The sequence below is a fragment of the Oncorhynchus clarkii genome, chromosome 28, assembly GCF_045791955.1.
Source record: "Oncorhynchus clarkii lewisi isolate Uvic-CL-2024 chromosome 28, UVic_Ocla_1.0, whole genome shotgun sequence".
NCBI lineage: Eukaryota > Metazoa > Chordata > Actinopteri > Salmoniformes > Salmonidae > Oncorhynchus > Oncorhynchus clarkii.
In genome coordinates this window covers 48,943,875-48,964,064 of record NC_092174.1, presented here as the reverse complement: position 1 = coordinate 48,964,064, position 20,190 = coordinate 48,943,875, and the positions used below count along the sequence as shown (strand labels likewise).

The 20,190-nt window shown below is 44.6% G+C and overlaps 1 protein-coding gene across 2 annotated transcripts; it reads right to left on the bottom strand.

Moving 5' to 3' along the window:
* Positions 1-764: 764 nt before the first annotated feature.
* Positions 765-19,981, bottom strand: LOC139386884 (D-serine dehydratase). Of its 2 annotated transcripts, none has more exons than XM_071132747.1 (10): positions 19,845-19,981; positions 12,816-12,965; positions 12,598-12,727; positions 10,079-10,229; positions 7,633-7,813; positions 7,244-7,362; positions 7,029-7,155; positions 2,029-2,091; positions 1,527-1,632; positions 765-1,087 (listed from the first exon to the last, which is right to left on the bottom strand). In XM_071132747.1, the coding sequence occupies exons 2-10, from the start codon at positions 12,959-12,961 to the stop codon at positions 998-1,000; spliced, it is 1,113 nt and encodes a 370-aa protein (XP_070988848.1). In that variant the 5' UTR covers positions 12,962-12,965; positions 19,845-19,981; the 3' UTR covers positions 765-997. The 2 variants fall into 2 exon arrangements, with proteins under 2 accessions (XP_070988848.1, XP_070988849.1); XM_071132748.1 differs by having other exon boundaries at positions 12,598-12,694.
* Positions 19,982-20,190: the final 209 nt, after the last annotated feature.

Genomic DNA, 20,190 nt, shown 5'->3' with positions numbered 1-20,190 from the left:
ACACGGAGGGTACAAAACATTAAGAACACCTTCCTAATATTGAGTTGCACTAACTTTTGTCCTCATGACAGCCTCCATTCATCAGGACATGGACTCCACAAGGATGCTGGTCCATGTCGACTCCAATGCTTCCACAGGGATGCTGGTCCATGTCGACTCCAATGCTTCCACAGGGATGCTGGTCCATGTCGACTCCAACGCTTCCACAGGGATGCTGGTCCATGTCGACTCCAACGCTTCCACAGGGATGCTGGTCCATGTCGACTCCAATGCTTCCACAGGGATGCTGGTCCATGTCGACTCCAATGCTTCCCCACAGTAGTGTCCAGTTGGCTGGATGTCCTTTGGGTGGAGGACCATTCTTGATACACACCGGAAACTGTTGAGCGTTAACCCAGCAGCATTGCAGTTCTTGACTCAAACTGGTGCGCCTAGAACTGGGGAGGTTCGTGGTAATGGCTAGAGGGGAAAGGTATCAAACACATGGTTTCCATGCCGTTCCAGCCATTATGAGGCGTCCTCCAATCACCAGCCTCCTGTGGTTCAATGGCACACATACAATCATCTCAAGACTTAAATCCTTATTTAACCCGTCTCCTCCCCTTCATCTACACTGATTGAAGTGGATTTAACAAGTGACATCAATAAGGGATCATCTCTTTCACCTGGTCAGTCTGTCATGGAAGGAGTAGGTGTTCCTAATGTTTTGTACAGTGTATATTTGCTATTACTAACAATGACCATCCAGTTTGGGAGAATAAAAAAGGTCTAAGGAAAGTGGTTCATTTATTAGTGTAAAACATGGTTTAGAGTCAGTGACGGCTGTATAGTACCGCCCCAATGCAGGACGGACAACAATAGAAACGATGACATCAGGAAGGACATTTCCCAACATCACATAATAAGTCATTTGAGCTTCAAGGTGATTAGTGATTCTGTCCAGCTTTGCTCATGCTGATTCCCTCCAGGACTACACACCCACACGATGCTCCTTTGATCACCAGCCACGTGTGGGTGTCCACTTTCCCACCAGCCGACCTCCAGAGTGGACGTAGTACACAGAATGCATCATGGCTGTTGCACAAGCCTGGATGAACACACCTATATTAGACCTCTGACATGCAGTACAAGTAGTGTACAATGACAACTTAAAGATACTAACGTGGTAGGGGATGAGAGTGGGTAAGGGATGAGTACTAATGCAGTAGGGGGTGACTGAATAGGGGATGAGTACTAATGCAGTAGGGGGTGACTGAATAGGGGAGGAGTAAGCGATGAGTACTAATGCAGTAGGGGGTGACTGAATAGGGGAGGAGTCAGGGATGAGTACTAATGCAGTAGGGGGTGACTGAATAGGGGATGAGTCAGGGATGAGTACTAATGCAGTAGGGGGTGACTGAATAGGGGAGGAGTCAGGGATGAGTACTAATGCAGTAGGGGGTGACTGAATAGGGGAGGAGTAAGCGATGAGTACTAATGCAGTAGGGGGTGACTGAATAGGGGATGAGTCAGGGATGAGTACTCACATGGTAAGGTATAATAGTCAGTAGAGTTCCCAGGGGGTATCTGCTGTAGTCCAGTTGTCCTGAGAGAGGCTCCACTCTGCCATGCTCCTGGGTCATAGACAACAACCTGCAGGGGGACGGACAGACACAGGGAGGACAGGGGTCAGACTAGTGGTACTGCAGAAGTATAGGAGTAGTAGCAGTACAGTAGTGATATTGTAGTAGGTCAGGATGTCCCTCTATAACAGTAATATCAGTCGTAGTATTACCATAGTAGTACTGTAGTAATATCTGAGGTCAGGATGTCCCTCTATAACAGTAATATCAGTCCTAGTATTACCATAGGAGTATTGTAGTAGTACCTAAGGTCAGGATGTCCCTCTAACAGTAATAGTAGTACTGTAGTAGTACCTGAGGTCAGGATGTCCCTCTATAACAGTCGTAATATTACCATAGTAGTACTACCTGAGGTCAGGATGTCCCTCTAACAGTAATATCAGTCGTAGTATTACCATAGTAGTACCTGAGGTCAGGATGTCCCTCTATAACAGCGTATCCAGTGGGCAGTTTCCCAGCTCCATCGAGACTGAAATGTGACAATAATACAGTACTATGACAGTAGTAATAACAGTACTATGACAGTAGTAATAACAGTACTAACAGTAGTAATACCAGTACTGACAGTAGTAATAACAGTACTATGACAGTAATAACAGTACTATGACAGTAGTAATAACAGTACTATGGCAGTAGTAATAACAGTACTATGGCAGTAGTAATAACAGTACTATGGCAGTAGTAATAACAGTACTATGACAGTAATAACAGTACTATGGCAGTAGCAATAACAGTACTATGGCAGTAGTAATAACAGTACTATGGCAGTAGTAATAACAGTACTGACAGTAGTAATAACAGTACTATGACAGTAACAGTACTGACAGTAGTAATAACAGTACTATGGCAGTAACAGTACTGGCAGTAGTAATAACAGTACTATGGCAGTAGTAATAACAGTACTATGGCAGTAGTAATAACAGTGCTATGGCAGTAGTAATAACAATACTGACAGTAACAGTACTATGACAGAAATAACAGTACTATGACAGAAATAACAGTACTACGGCAGTAATAACAGTACTATGACAGTAGTAATAATAGTACTATGACAGTAGTAATACCACTATGACAGTAGTAATAACAGTACTATGGCAGTAGTAATAACAGTACTATGACAGTCGTAATAACAGTACTATGACAGTAGTAATAACAGTACTATGACAGTAGTAATAACAGTACTGACAGTCGTAATAACAGTACTATGACAGTCGTAATAACAGTACTATGACAGTAGTAATAACAGTACTATGACAGTCGTAATAACAGTACTATGACAGTCGTAATAATTATTACAGTAGACATAATAGTATGACAGTAGTAATATAAACTCAGCAGAAAAGAAATGTCCCTTTTTCAGGACCCTGTCTTTCAAAGATAATTTGTAAAAATCCCAAATTACTTCACACATTGTAAAGGGTTTAATCACTGTTTTCCATGCTTGTTCAATGGGTTTAAACACTGTTTCCCATGCTTGTTCAATGGGTTTAAACACGGTTTCCCATGCTTGTTCAATGGGTTTAAACACTGTTTCCCATGCTTGTTCAATGGGTTTAAACACTGTTTCCCATGCTTGTTCAATGGGTTTAAACACTGTTTTCCCTGCTTGTTCAATGGGTTTAAACACTGTTTCCCATGCTTGTTCAATGGGTTTAAACACTGTTTCCCATGCTTGTTCAATGGGTTTAAACACTGTTTTCCATGCTTGTTCAATGAACCATAAACAATTAATGAACATGCACCTGTGGAACGGTCGTTAAGACACTAACAGCTTACAGACGGTAGGCAATTAATGTCACAGTTATGAAAACTTAGGACACTAAGAGGCCTTTCTACTGACTCTGAAAAACACCAAAAGAAAGATGACCAGGGTCCCTGCTCATCTGCGTGAATGTGCCTTAGGCATGCTGCAAGGAGGCATGAGGACTGCAGATGTGGCCAGGACAATAAATTGCAATGTCCGTGGACCAGACAGGACTGGCAAAAAGTGCTCTTCACTGACAAGTCGCGGTTTTGTCTCACCAGGGATGATGGTCAGATTTCCATTCATCGTTGAAGGAATGAGTGTTACAGCGAGGCCTGTACTCTGGAGCGGGATTGATTTGGAGGTGGAGGGTGCGTCATGGTCTGGGGCGGTGTGTCACAGCATCATCGGACTGAGCCTGTTGTCATAGCAGGCAATCTCAACGCTGTGCGTTACAGGGAAGACATCCTCCTCCCTCATGTGGTACCCTTCCTGCAGGCTCATCCTGACATGACCCTCCAGCATGACAATGCCACCATACTGCATACTGTTCTGTGTGTGATTTCCTGCAAGACAGGAATGTCAGTGTTCTGCCATGGCCAGCGAAGAGCCCGGATCTCAATCCCATTGAGCATGCTGGATCGGAGAGTGAGGACTGGGGCCATATCCCCCTGAAATGTCCGGAAACTTGCAGGTGCCTTGGTAGAAGAGTGGGGTAACATCTCACAGCAAGAACGGGCAAATCTGGTGCAGTCCATGAGGAGCAGATGCACTGCAGTACTTAATGCAGCTGGTGGCCACACCAGATACTGACTGTTACTTTTGATATTCACCCCCCTTTGTTCAGGGACACATTATTCAATTTCTGTTAGTCACATGTCTGTGGTACTTGTTCAGTGTATGTCTCAGTTGTTGAATCTTGTTATGTTCATACAAATATTTACACATGATAAGTTTGGTGAAAATAAATAGCAATGGCAATGAGAGGACGGTTCTTTTTTTGCTGAGTTTAATAATAACAATAGTACTATGACAGTAGTATAATAATAATAACAGTACTATGACAGTAGTTTAATAGTAATAACAGTACCATGACAGTAGTATAATAATAACAGTACTATGACAGTCCTATGACAGTAGTATAATAATAATAACAGTACTATAACAGTACTATGACAGTAGTATAATAATAATAACAGTACTATGACAGTACTATGACAGTAGTATAATAATAATAACAGTACTATGACAGTATAATAGTAATAATAATAACAGTACTATGACAGTAGTATAATAATAATAATAACAGTACTATGACAGTAGTATAATAATAACAGTACTATGACAGTAGTATAATAATAACAGTACTATGACAGTAGTATAATAATAACAGTACTATGACAGTAGTTTAATAATAACAGTACTATGACAGTAGTTTAATAATAACAGTACTATGACAGTAGTTTAATAATAATAATAATAATAACAGTACTATGACAGTAGTATAATAATAACAGTACTATGACAGTAGTATAATAATAACAGTACTATGACAGTAGTTTAATAATAATAATAATAATAATAATAATAACAGTACTGACAGTAGTATAATAATAATAATAACAGTACTATGACAGTAGTATAATAATAATAACAGTACTATGACAGTAGTTTAATAATAATAACAGTACTATGACAGTAGTTTAATAATAACAGTACTATAACAGTACTATGACAGTAGTATAATAGTAATAACAGTACTATGACAGTAGTATAATAGTAATAACAGTACTATGACAGTAGTTAAATAATAACAGTACTATGACAGTAGTTAAATAATAACAGCACTATGACAGTAGTATAATAATAATACAGTACTATGACAGTAGTATAATAATAATACAGTACTATGACAGTAGTATAATAATAATAACAGTACTATGACAGTAGTATAATAATAACAGTACTATGACAGTAGTATAATAATAACAGTACTATGACAGTAGTATAATAATAATAACAGTACTATGACAGTAGTATAATAATAATAACAGTACTATGACAGTAGTATAATAATAATACAGTACTATGACAGTAGTATAATAATAACAGTACTATAACAGCATGACAGTAGTATAATAATAATAACAGTACTATGACAGTAGTTAAATAATAACAGTACTATAACAGTAGTATAATAATAACAGCACTATGACAGTAGTATAATAATAATACAGTACTATGACAGTAGTATAATAATAATAACAGTACTATGACAGTAGTATAATAATAACAGTACTATGACAGTAGTATAATAATAATAACAGTACTATGACAGTAGTATAATAATAATAACAGTACTATGACAGTAGTATAATAATAATACAGTACTATGACAGTAGTATAATAATAACAGTACTATAACAGCATGACAGTAGTATAATAATAATAACAGTACTATAACAGTACTATGACAGCAGTATAATAGTAATAACAGTACTATGACAGTAGTATAATAATAACAGTACTATGACAGTAGTATAATAATAATAACAGTACTATAACAGTACTATGACAGCAGTATAATAGTAATAACAGTACTATGACAGTAGTATAATAATAACAGTACTATGACAGTAGTTTAATAATAATAATAATAACAGTACTATGACAGTAGTATAATAATAACAGTACTATGACAGTAGTTTAATAATAATAATAATAACAGTACTATGACAGTAGTATAATAATAATAACAGTACTATGACAGTAGTATAATAATAATACAGTACTATGACAGTAGTATAATAATAATACAGTACTATGACAGTAGTATAATAATAACAGTACTATAACAGTAGTATAATAATAATAACAGTACTATGACAGTAGTATAATAATAATACAGTACTATGACAGTAGTATAATAATAACAGTACTATAACAGCATGACAGTAGTATAATAATAATAACAGTACTATAACAGTACTATGACAGCAGTATAATAGTAATAACAGTACTATAACAGCATGACAGTAGTATAATAATAATAACAGTACTATAACAGTACTATGACAGTAGTATAATAGTAATAACAGTACTATGACAGTAGTATAATAGTAATAACAGTACTATGACAGTAGTATAATAATAACAGTACTATAACAGTAGTATAATAATAACAGTACTATGACAGTAGTATAATAATAATACAGTACTATGACAGTAGTATAATAATAATAATAATAATAATAATAATAACAGTACTATGACAGTAGTATAATAATAATAACAGTACTATGACAGTAGTATAATAATAATAAACAGTACTATGACAGTAGTATAATAATAACAGTACTATAACAGTATGACAGTAGTATAATAATAACAGTACTATGACAGTAGTATAATAATAATAACAGTACTATGACAGTAGTATAATAATAATAACAGTACTATGACAGTAGTATAATAATAGTAACAGTACTATGACAGTAGTATAATAATAACAGTACTATGACAGTAGTATAATAATACAGTACTATGACAGTAGTATAATAATAAGTACTATAACAGTACTATGACAGTAGTATAATAGTAATAACAGTACTATGGCAGTAGTATAATAATAATAACGACAGTATTTAATACAGCTTCTGTACCTGAGAGCAGACCAGCCACAGTCGAGGAGCAGCTGGTTTCTGTGAGGAGAGTGACCTATAACCCTGCTCAGAACCCTGACAGCCACGTCCTCCAGACCGCACGAACCAATCACAGACTGCTGCACGTCTACAGAAAGCACAGCAGCCAATCAGAAAACAACACTGCTTTCTACTACAATAGATCTGTTGAGGTCACACACACACACCACACTGACCAAAGAAGACGTAGTTCCCAGGATGCACCTCGCTGAGCTTGGCCATGTCACTGATTGGCTGGCTGCAGGAGGGGGTGGAGCCTATACTGGATTTACAGCTGATTCCCACAGCCTTCAGTCTGGAGAGAGAGAGAGAGAGAGACTTGTGTGTCTTTGTGTATGTGTGTGTTTTTTGGGGAGATTTTACCTTTATTTAACTAGGCAAGTCAGTTAAGAACAAATTCTTATTTTCAATGACGGCCTAGGAACAGTGGGTTAACTGCCTGTTCAGGGGCAGAACGACAGATTTGTACCTTGTCAGCTCGGGGGTTTGAACCTTCCGGTTACTAGTCCAACGCTCTAACCACTAGGCTATGCTGTCGTGTGTGTGTGTGTGTGTGTGTTCTTACTTCTCCATGAACTGCAGTACGAGGGTGGTTGTTTCATGGGCAACAGCATGTATTTGCTCCGCCCCTCTGCAGCCATAGGTGTTCCCACAGTGGGCGTACACCCCCGTCAGCTCCACCCCCTCTGACTCAGAGATGGCCTGGGCCAATCTCAGTGCCTCTGGCTCCGAGTGCAGAACACCCGCTACAAAACAGAACCCCGGTGTGTTCAGTTCAACGTTTGCTACGTCGTGTTACAGTTTGTACTGAACAATGCGTTTCCCCAAAACGGTGCGCTTCGTTCTTCAACCCCCATTAAAAGGTACATTTGCTCCCCATTGGTGGGTGTGACCTGATCGATATGTGTGTTCATCTGAAATAACAACACTCACGCAGCACACCATATGGTAACTGTCCTCTGGGCCACTATAATCCCACTATATGGTAACTGTCCTCTGGGCCACTATAATCCCACTATATGGTAACTGTCCTCTGGGCCACTATAATCCCACCATATGGTAACTGTCCTCTGGGCCACTATAATCCCACCATATGGTAACTGTCCTCTGGGCCACTATAATCCCACCATATGGTAACTGTCCTCTGGGCCACTATAATCCCACTATATGGTAACTGTCCTCTGGGCCACTATAATCCCACCATATGGTAACTGTCCTCTGGGCCACTATAATCCCACTATATGGTAACTGTCCTCTGGGCCACTATAATCCCACCATATGGTAACTGTCCTCTGGGCCACTATAATCCCACCATATGGTAACTGTCCTCTGGGCCACTATAATCCCACCATATGGTAACTGTCCTCTGGGCCACTATAATCCCACCATATGGTAACTGTCCTCTGGGCCACTATAATCCCACCATATGGTAACTGTCCTCTGGGCCACTATAATCCCACCATATGGTAACTGTCCTCTGGGCCACTATAATCCCACCATATGGTAACTGTCCTCTGGGCCACTATAATCCCACTATATGGTAACTGTCCTCTGGGCCACTATAATCCCACCATATGGTAACTGTCCTCTGGGCCACTATAATCCCACTATATGGTAACTGTCCTCTGGGCCACTATAATCCCACCATATGGTAACTGTCCTCTGGGCCACTATAATCCCACCATATGGTAACTGTCCTCTGGGCCACTATAATCCCACCATATGGTAACTGTCCTCTGGGCCACTATAATCCCACCATATGGTAACTGTCCTCTGGGCCACTATAATCCCACCATATGGTAACTGTCCTCTGGGCCACTATAATCCAACCATATGGTAACTGTCCTCTGGGCCACTATAATCCCACCATATGGTAACTGTCCTCTGGGCCACTATAATCCAACCATATGGTAACTGTCCTCTGGGCCACTATAATCCCACCATATGGTAACTGTCCTCTGGGCCTCCCGAATGGTGCAGTGGTCGAAGACACTGCATCACAGTGTTAGCTGTGCCACTATGCCACTAGAGATTCTGGGTTCGAGTCCAGGCTCTGTTGCAACCGGCCGCGACCGGGAGACCCATGGGGCGGCGCACAATTGGCCCACCATTGTCCGGGTTAGGGGAGGGGTTGGCCGGCAGGGATGTCGCACACTAATTCAAATGAAAGTTTATTTGTCACGTGCGCCGAATACAACAGGTGAAAAGCTTACTTACAGGCCCTTAACCAACAGTGCAAAACTAGCGACTTCTGTGGTGGGCCGGGTGCAGTGCACGCTGACACGGTCACCAGGTGTACGGCGTTTCCTCCAACACATTAGTGCGGCTGGCCTCCGGGTTAAGCGGGCATTGTGTCAAGATGCAGTGTGGCTTGGTTGGTGTTAAGGAGGACGCACAGCTCTCGACCTTCGCCTCTCCTGAGTTCGTACAGGAGTTGCAGAGATGAGACAATACTACGACAAAATTGGATACCGTGAAATTGGGGAGAAAACAGGTATAAAATATATATATACATTTTTATATCATAATCACAACGTTATTGAACTGGTGGTTCAGTAAGGTCCCGTTTTGTTGTACTGAACACAAACCAGAGCCACGTTCAGTGGCCAAAAGTTGTTGAACGTTGCGTATAGAAATTCCATGAATGGAGCTGATTGCTTATTCACCATGTCAGAGAGGCATATTTGTTCTACGTAGCGTATTCCTATCTGAACGTTTCAAAACGCTGCATCCTACTGAACGCGCCCCTGGGTCAAGTACAAGAGTCAAATTCTCCCAATACTTTGAGGTGCACTTGATTTCAAACCAATGGAATAGTAAACACCAAGCCAAGTGCACCTCAAATACTTCAAGTATCTGACTTTCAAAATCAAATCAAACTTTATTTATATAGTATATTTCAAACATTAACATATTTGACACACTTTTGGCCCAGGTCTGAAGGAAAAGAACAGCGAAGAATTCTAGAACACCATAATAGCATTCTAGAACATTCTAGAACCCCCTCTCACCTCTTCCGTTGTCACAGTCCAGTTTGAGCCAGACGTGCCACACCCGCCTGTCTGTCAGTGGTCTCTTCCTCAGCTGCTCCAGAGCATCTCTGTGGTCCAACAACACCTGGAACAGAGACAGACGCTCTGCCAGCACCGCACAGCGCTCAACCTTACACACCACACATAGACACACACACCACACAGACACACCTCATTTTATTTGTCATACACGTGTTTAGCAGATGTTATTGCGGGGGCAACGGAATGCTTGTGTTTCTAGCTCGAACACGCATGCTCACACACACACACACACACACACACACACACACACACACACACACACACACACACACACACACACACACACACACACACACACACACACACACACACACACACACACACACACACACACAGTTTAAGGGTCTGGTGTAGGATACATAGTCGAAGGGCACAGAGTAGGCAAGTGGCATCTAGCTGTACAGTTAGTGTGCAGGCAGTGAGGTAGTGGCATCTAGCTGTACAGTTAGTGTGCAGGCAGTGAGGTAGAGGCATCTAGCTGTACAGTTAGTGTGCAGGCAGTGAGGTAGAGGCATCTAGCTGTACAGTTAGTGTGCAGGCAGTGAGGTAGAGGCATCTAGCTGTACAGTTAGTGTGCAGGCAGTGAGGTAGAGGCATCTAGCTGGACAGTTAGTGTGCAGGCAGTGAGGTAGAGGCATCTAGCTGTACAGTTAGTGTGCAGGCAGTGAGGTAGAGGCATCTAGCTGTACAGTTAGTGTGCAGGCAGTGAGGTAGAGGCATCTAGCTGTACAGTTAGTGTGCAGGCAGTGAGGTAGAGGCATCTAGCTGTACAGTTAGTGTGCAGGCAGTGAGGTAGAGGCATCTAGCTGTACAGTTAGTGTGCAGGCAGTGAGGTAGAGGCATCTAGCTGTACAGTTAGTGTGCAGGCAGTGAGGTAGAGGCATCTAGCTGTACAGTTAGTGTGCAGGCAGTGAGGTAGAGGCATCTAGCTGTACAGTTAGTGTGCAGGCAGTGAGGTAGAGGCATCTAGCTGTACAGTTAGTGTGCAGGCAGTGAGGTAGAGGCATCTAGCTGTACAGTTAGTGTGCAGGCAGTGAGGTAGTGGCATCTAGCTGTACAGTTAGTGTGCAGGCAGTGAGGTAGAGGCATCTAGCTGTACAGTTAGTGTGCAGGCAGTGAGGTAGAGGCATCTAGCTGTACAGTTAGTGTGCAGGCAGTGAGGTAGAGGCATCTAGCTGTACAGTTAGTGTGCAGGCAGTGAGGTAGAGGCATCTAGCTGTACAGTTAGTGTGCAGGCAGTGAGGTAGAGGCATCTAGCTGTACAGTTAGTGTGCAGGCAGTGAGGTAGAGGCATCTAGCTGTACAGTTAGTGTGCAGGCAGTGAGGTAGAGGCATCTAGCTGTACAGTTAGTGTGCAGGCAGTGAGGTAGAGGCATCTAGCTGTACAGTTAGTGTGCAGGCAGTGAGGTAGAGGCATCTAGCTGTACAGTTAGTGTGCAGGCAGTGAGGTAGAGGCATCTAGCTGTACAGTTAGTGTGCAGGCAGTGAGGTAGAGGCATCTAGCTGTACAGTTAGTGTGCAGGCAGTGAGGTAGAGACATCTAGCTGTACAGTTAGTGTGCAGGCAGTGAGGTAGAGGCATCTAGCTGTACAGTTAGTGTGCAGGCAGTGAGGTAGAGGCATCTAGCTGTACAGTTAGTGTGCAGGCAGTGAGGTAGAGGCATCTAGCTGTACAGTTAGTGTGCAGGCAGTGAGGTAGAGGCATCTAGCTGTACAGTTAGTGTGCAGGCAGTGAGGTAGAGGCATCTAGCTGTACAGTTAGTGTGCAGGCAGTGAGGTAGAGGCATCTAGCTGTACAGTTAGTGTGCAGGCAGTGAGGTAGAGGCATCTAGCTGTACAGTTAGTGTGCAGGCAGTGAGGTAGAGACATCTAGCTGTACAGTTAGTGTGCAGGCAGTGAGGTAGAGGCATCTAGCTGTACAGTTAGTGTGCAGGCAGTGAGGTAGAGGCATCTAGCTGTACAGTTAGTGTGCAGGCAGTGAGGTAGAGGCATCTAGCTGTACAGTTAGTTAGTGAGGTAGAAGCAAAACGCTGGTCACTGTTGGCAGTAAGTAACGTAACAACTTTCAATGCCTTTCTCAGCAAAGGGTAGGTTTATAAAGGTGTGTAAACAGCCTTTACCCTCCACTATGGAAGTTAGGGTGTAGTGTGGAGGGGTTAGGGTGTAGTGTGGAGGGGTTAGGGTGTGTAAACAGCCTTTACCCTCCACTATGGAAGTTAGGGTGTAGTGTGGAGGGGTTAGGGTGTAGTGTGGAGGGGTTAGGGTGTGTAAACAGCATTTACCCTCCACTATGGAAGTTAGGGTGTAGTGTGGAGGGGTTAGGGTGTAGTGTGGAGGGGTTAGGGTGTAGTGTGGAGGGGTTAGGGTGTAGTGTGGAGGGGTTAGGGTGTAGTGTGGAGGGGTTAGGGTGTAGTGTGGAGGGTTTAGGGTGTAGTGTGGAGGGGTTAGGGTGTGTACCTTGTCAAAGGGCACAGAGTAGGCATACAGGATGTCGTCATATCCGTGGTCGGCATAGAAACCGGCTTCTGCCAGTGTTGACACGACGATACAACTCCTAGACCCACCTGTCATTATATCACCACACTCACAACACACACACACACACAGAGTTCAGGTCTCTTATTGGGTTTGTATGTGTGTGTGTGTAAATGTGTGTAAATGTGTGTGTGTCTTACAGGGTCTTGTGTGTCTTCATGTGGGGTCGAAGAGTGACTCCCAGCTTGGTCCAGTGTTCTCTCATTTTCTCAGCATTCCTCTTCACTATATCAACATCCACAACCATTACAGGAGTAGACAGGGTAGTTATATGGTCCCCCTCCATCACACTACACACACACACACACACACACACACACACGTGTCAAATCTATCTCTAACCTGTCGATGGGGCAGAGTGTCAAAGATATAACCTGTAGCCTAAACTGAACCTGCAACTTTAAAAATACAGACAACATTTTGACAACCTGAACGACACTGGAATTAACAGATACAATGATAAAAGACAACCTAACTAAGTTACTGGGCCCCTTTACTGTTGGAGGACTTATTCACATATTACTGCATAATAACACGCTGTTGCCCAGGCAGCCGCTAGATCTGCTGCTAGATCTGCTGCTAGATCTGCCGCTAGATCTGCCGCTAGATCTGCCGCTAGATCTGCCGCTAGATCTGCCGCTAGATCTGCTGCTAGATCTGCCGCTAGATCTGCTGCTAGATCTGCCGCTAGATCTGCTGCTAGATCCGCTGCTAGATCTGCTGCTAGATCTGCCGCTAGATCCGCTGCTAGATCTGCTGCTAGATCCGCTAGATCTGCTGCTAGATCCGCTGCTAGATCTGCTGCTAGATCCGCTGCTAGATCTGCTGCTAGATCCGCTAGATCTGCTGCTAGATCTGCTGCTAGATCCGCTAGATCTGCTGCTAGATCTGCTGCTAGATCTGCTGCTAGATCTGCCGCTAGATCTGCCGCTAGATCTGCTGCTAGATCTGCCGCTAGATCTGCTGCTAGATCCGCCGCTAGATCTGCTGCTAGATCCGCTGCTAGATCTGCTGCTAGATCCGCTGCTAGATCCGCTGCTAGATCTGCTGCTAGATCCGCTAGATCTGCTGCTAGATCCGCTAGATCTGCTGCTAGATCTGCTGCTAGATCCGCTAGATCTGCTGCTAGATCCGCTGCTAGATCTGCTGCTAGATCCGCTGCTAGATCTGCTGCTAGATCCGCTGCTAGATCTGCTGCTAGATCCGCTAGATCTGCTGCTAGATCCGCTAGATCTGCTGCTAGATCCGCTAGATCTGCTGCTAGATCTGCTGCTAGATCTGCTGCTAGATCTGCTGCTAGATCTGCTGCTAGATCCGCTAGATCTGCTGCTAGATCTGCTGCTAGATCCGCTAGATCTGCTGCTAGATCCGCTAGATCTGCTGCTAGATCTGCTAGATCTGCTGCTAGATCCGCTAGATCTGCTGCTAGATCTGCTGCTAGATCTGCTGCTAGATCCGCTAGATCTGCTGCTAGATCTGCTGCTAGATCTGCCGCTAGATCTGCTGCTAGATCTGCCGCTAGATCTGCTGCTAGATCCGCTAGATCTGCTGCTAGATCTGCTGCTAGATCCGCTAGATCTGCTGCTAGATCTGCTGCTAGATCTGCTGCTAGATCTGCTGCTAGATCCGCTAGATCTGCTGCTAGATCTGCTGCTAGATCTGCTGCTAGATCTGCTGCTAGATCCGCTAGATCTGCTGCTAGATCCGCTAGATCTGCTGCTAGATCCGCTAGATCTGCTGCTAGATCTGCTGCTAGATCCGCTAGATCTGCTGCTAGATCTGCCGCTAGATCTGCTGCTAGATCCGCTAGATCTGCTGCTAGATCTGCTGCTAGATCTGCTGCTAGATCCGCTAGATCTGCTGCTAGATCCGCTAGATCTGCTGCTAGATCTGCTGCTAGATCTGCTGCTAGATCCGCTAGATCTGCTGCTAGATCCGCTAGATCTGCTGCTAGATCCGCTGCTAGATCCGCTGCTAGATCCGCTGCTAGATCTGCTGCTAGATCTGCTGCTAGATCTGCTGCTAGATCTGCTGCTAGATCCGCTGCTAGATCTGCTGCTAGATCCGCTAGATCTGCTGCTAGATCCGCTAGATCTGCTGCTAGATCTGCTGCTAGATCCGCTAGATCTGCTGCTAGATCCGCTAGATCTGCTGCTAGATCTGCTGCTAGATCTGCTGCTAGATCTGCTGCTAGATCTGCTGCTAGATCTGCTGCTAGATCCGCTAGATCTGCTGCTAGATCCGCTAGATCTGCTGCTAGATCTGCTGCTAGATCTGCTGCTAGATCTGCTGCTAGATCCGCTAGATCTGCTGCTAGATCCGCTAGATCTGCTGCTAGATCTGCTGCTAGATCTGCTGCTAGATCTGCTGCTAGATCTGCTGCTAGATCTGCTGCTAGATCTGCTGCTAGATCCGCTGCTAGATCTGCTGCTAGATCCGCTAGATCTGCTGCTAGATCCGCTAGATCTGCTGCTAGATCTGCTGCTAGATCCGCTAGATCTGCTGCTAGATCTGCCGCTAGATCTGCTGCTAGATCCGCTAGATCCGCTGCTAGATCTGCTGCTAGATCCGCTAGATCTGCTGCTAGAATTGCTGCTAGATCTGCTGCTAGATCTGCTAGATCTGCTGCTAGATCCGCTAGATCTGCTGCTAGATCCGCTAGATCTGCTGCTAGATCTGCTGCTAGATCTGCTGCTAGATCTGCTGCTAGATCTGCTGCTAGATCTGCTGCTAGATCTGCTGCTAGATCCGCTAGATCTGCTGCTAGATCCGCTAGATCTGCTGCTAGATCTGCTGCTAGATCTGCTGCTAGATCCGCTGCTAGATCTGCTGCTAGATCCGCTAGATCTGCTGCTAGATCTGCTGCTAGATCCGCTAGATCTGCTGCTAGATCCGCTAGATCTGCTGCTAGATCTGCTGCTAGATCTGCTGCTAGATCCGCTAGATCTGCTGCTAGATCCGCTAGATCTGCTGCTAGATCCGCTGCTAGATCCGCTGCTAGATCCGCTGCTAGATCCGCTGCTAGATCCGCTGCTAGATCCGCTGCTAGATCCGCTGCTAGATCCGCTGCTAGATCCGCTGCTAGATCCGCTGCTAGATCTGCTGCTAGATCTGCTGCTAGATCTGCTAGATCTGCTGCTAGATCTGCTAGATCTGCCGCTAGATCTGCTACATCTGCGCTGTCGCAGGGCTGCCAACTGTTGAAGCTAGCTTGGAGTGAGATTTGCCATTTGGATTTCATTGCCCCCCCTGGCGCACCCCCTAGACGGGGAACTGGGGGTGCTCCATCAGGAACATTTTACTCTTTTATAGATAATTTCCTGCATTCTACGTATCTTGACATGGCTTAGGCCTGTGACTAGGGTGGACAATAAAACCCACAGGTCAGGTGATCCAGGGTGGACAATAAAACCCACAGGTCAGGTGATTTAGGTTCAGGTTTAAACATTACATGGACACACCATTTGATGACTGAGATTTTGGGGGGGGGGGAGGCATTTAAAGTATGCTAATTTTTTGTAAATATATTTTTTAGTTGGTTGTCACTTTGTTCAGACAGTAATGAAATGAGAGGGAGACAGGCTAATGCTATAAACAGTGGAAGGTTGGAAGCAGGATCCATGTTCTCTACAAACAGTGGAACGGTTGGTGGCAGGATCCCTGTTCTCTAGAAACAGTGGGAAGGTTGGAAGCAGGATCCCTGTTCTCTAGAAACAGTGGGAAGGTTGGAAGCAGGATCCCTGTTCTCTAGAAACAGTGGAACGGTTGGAAGCAGGATCCCTGTTCTCTAGAAACAGTGGGAAGGTTGGAAGCAGGATCCCTGTTTTCTAAAAACAGTGGTCAAGGTTGGAAGCAGGATCCCTGTTCTCTACAAACAGTGGAACGGTTTGTGGCAGGATCCCTGTTCTCTAGAAACAGTGGGAAGGTTGGGAGCAGGATCCCTGTTCTCTAGAAACAGTGGGAAGGTTGGAAGCAGGATCCCTGTTCTCTAGAAACAGTGGAACGGTTGGTGGCAGGATCCCTGTTCTCTAGAAACAGTGGGAAGGTTGGGAGCAGGATCCCTGTTCTCTAGAAACAGTGGGAAGGTTGGAAGCAGGATCCCTGTTCTCTAGAAACAGTGGAACGGTTGGAAGCAGGATCCCCGTTCTCTAGAAACAGTGGGAAGGTTGGAAGCAGGATCCCTGTTCTCTAGAAACAGTGGAACGGTTGGAAGCAGGATCCCTGTTCTCTAGAAACAGTGGTCAAGGTTGGAAGCAGGATCCCTGTTCGCTAGAAACAGTGGAACGGTTGGAAGCAGGATCCCTGTTCTCTAGAAACAGTGGAACGGTTGGAGGCAGGGATCCTTGTTCTCTAGAAACAGTGGGAAGGTTGGAAGCAGGATCCCTGTTCTCTAGAAACAGTGGAACGGTTGGAAGCAGGATCCCTGTTCTCTAGAAGCAGTGGGAAGGTTGGAAGCAGGATCCCTGTTCTCTAGAAACAGTGGGAAGGTTGGAAGCAGGATCCCTGTTCTCTAGAAACAGTGGGAAGGTTGGAAGCAGGATCCCTGTTCTCTAGAAACAGTGGAACGGTTGGAAGCAGGATTCCTGTTCTCTAGAAACAGTGGGAAGGTTGGAAGCAGGATCCCTGTTCTCTAGAAACAGTGGGAAGGTTGGAAGCAGGATCCCTGTTCTCTAGAAACAGTGGGAAGGTTGGAAGCAGGATCCCTGTTCTCTAGAAACAGTGGGAAGGTTGGAAGCAGGATCCCTGTTCTCTAGAAACAGTGGGAAGGTTGGAAGCAGGATCCCTGTTCTCTAGAAACAGTGGGAAGGTTGGAAGCAGGATCCCTGTTCTCTAGAAACAGTGGGAAGGTTGGAAGCAGGATCCCTGTTCTCTAGAAACAGTGGGAAGGTTGGAAGCAGGATCCCTGTTCTCTAGAAACAGTGGGAAGGTTGGAAGCAGGATCCCTGTTCTCTAGAAACAGTGGGAAGGTTGGAAGCAGGATCCCTGTTCTCTAGAAACAGTGGAACGGTTGGAAGCAGGATCCCTGTTCTCTAGAAACAGTGGGAAGGTTGGAAGCAGGATCCCTGTTCTCTAGAAACAGTGGGAAGGTTGGAAGCAGGATCCCTGTTCTCTAGAAACAGTGGGAAGGTTGGAAGCAGGATCCCTGTTCTCTAGAAACAGTTGGAAGGTTGGAAGCAGGATCCCTGTTCTCTAGAAACAGTGGGAAGGTTGGAAGCAGGATCCCTGTTCTCTAGAAACAGTGGGAAGGTTGGAAGCAGGATCCCTGTTCTCTAGAAACAGTGGAACGGTTGGAAGCAGGATCCCTGTTCTCTAGAAACAGTGGAACGGTTGGAAGCAGGATCCCTGTTCTCTAGAAACAGTGGAACGGTTGGAAGCAGGATCCCTGTTCTCTAGAAACAGTGGAACGGTTGGAAGCAGGGATCCTTGTTCTCTAGAAACAGTGGGAAGGTTGGAAGCAGGATCCCTGTTCTCTAGAAACAGTGGAACGGTTGGAAGCAGGATCCCTGTTCTCTAGAAGCAGTGGGAAGGTTGGAAGCAGGATCCCTGTTCTCTAGAAACAGTGGGAAGGTTGGAAGCAGGATCCCTGTTCTCTAGAAACAGTGGGAAGGTTGGAAGCAGGATCCCTGTTCTCTAGAAACAGTGGGAAGGTTGGAAGCAGGATCCCTGTTCTCTAGAAACAGTGGGAAGGTTGGAAGCAGGATCCCTGTTCTCTAGAAACAGTGGGAAGGTTGGAAGCAGGATCCCTGTTCTCTAGAAACAGTGGAACGGTTGGAAGCAGGATTCCTGTTCTCTAGAAACAGTGGGAAGGTTGGAAGCAGGATCCCTGTTCTCTAGAAACAGTGGGAAGGTTGGAAGCAGGATCCCTGTTCTCTAGAAACAGTGGGAAGGTTGGAAGCAGGATCCCTGTTCTCTAGAAACAGTGGGAAGGTTGGAAGCAGGATCCCTGTTCTCTAGAAACAGTGGGAAGGTTGGAAGCAGGATCCCTGTTCTCTAGAAACAGTGGGAAGGTTGGAAGCAGGGATCCCTGTTCTCTAGAAACAGTGGGAAGGTTGGAAGCAGGGTCCCTGTTCTCTAGAAACAGTGGGAAGGTTGGAAGCAGGATCCCTGTTCTCTAGAAACAGTGGGAAGGTTGGAAGCAGGATCCCTGTTCTCTAGAAACAGTGGGAAGGTTGGAAGCAGGATCCCTGTTCTCTAGAAACAGTGGAACGGTTGGAAGCAGGATCCCTGTTCTCTAGAAACAGTGGGAAGGTTGGAAGCAGGATCCCTGTTCTCTAGAAACAATGGGAAGGTTGGAAGCAGGATCCCTGTTCTCTAGAAACAGTTGGAAGGTTGGAAGCAGGATCCCTGTTCTCTAGAAACAGTGGGAAGGTTGGAAGCAGGATCCCTGTTCTCTAGAAACAGTGGGAAGGTTGGAAGCAGGATCCCTGTTCTCTAGAAACAGTGGGAAGGTTGGAAGCAGGATCCCTGTTCTCTAGAAACAGTGGGAAGGTTGGAAGCAGGGATCCCCGTTCTCAGGTGTAAAGTTGTATGTGATATGCGGCAGGAATTGTCACCAATACACTAAGGATCTGCACAGGAAATGGTCATATTGATGGCAGTGGGTAAACAAATCATAGATTGATTGCAGTGTCCTTGTCCATAGACTTATTTCAAGATAAGGTCACAAAGATTTTGTATTTGGATTTAACTCTCTTTAAAAAAATAGGGCTAATTTCTCTAAATCACCCAACCGTCAAGAAAAAGCTATTGAATATCAATATTCAGGTGGTCTATATCTACTAGTTGAAGATCCTCGTACTCTACACAGTCTAATCTTGAGGGGCGTTTCTTTAAAACATGCATCCAATCCCCTTGATCCCTTACATAACTAGACCAATCATATGCTTCAAAGTGCCACGGTTCACGGTTAAATTAATTGACCTTTATTTAACTAGGCATGTCAGTTAAGAACACGTTGGTATTTACAATGACGGTGCAGTGGCAAGACTGGACAATGATAGAGGTTCCGCTCGTGATGTTAAATTGCAGGCGTAGATGCTCCGATTTCAAAACGACTTGGAGCACAGTTCAAAATGAACGCGTTGACTATACAATCTACTAAGTAGAAAGAACGTGAAAAGAGGGTAAAATGCGGACAATGAGTTTTATTACTTTGTAAACATACTCACAAAAGTGATGTATCAGTCTCTTGTCCAGCGCGGCTGAGATGAATTGCACAGACACAAACCTTTATTCCAGATGTAAACTAACTAACTCACTCGAACTAGTCAGCACCTAATCAGCTGTGGTCAAGGTCCATCCTATGGTGTCCCTGTGTGACCAAACATAGCTGAGGGAGAGCGCGTCCTCTTTGACAAATCCGCTCATTCTGACGATGGTGCAATCTGTAGTTTGCCAAACGGCAGCCCCGCGACTTTTTCCTTCACATTCATGTCTCTATAACAGAGCCTTGGTCAGGTTATCTTACTGCCTACAAGGTTCTATATATTTTTTACCAAGTTATTACTGTGTTAT

Coding starts and splice junctions, on each gene's coding strand:
- LOC139386884 (XM_071132747.1), bottom strand. CDS start 12,961: ATGGAGGGGGACCATATAACTACCCTGTCTACTCCTGTAATGGTTGTG. Junction 7,156..7,243: donor TGGGAACTACGTCTTCTTTG/GTCAGTGTGGTG, acceptor TGCTTTCTGTAG/ACGTGCAGCAGTCTGTGATT. Junction 1,633..2,028: donor GAGGGACATCCTGACCTCAG/GTACTACTATGG, acceptor GTCCCCCTGCAG/GTTGTTGTCTATGACCCAGG.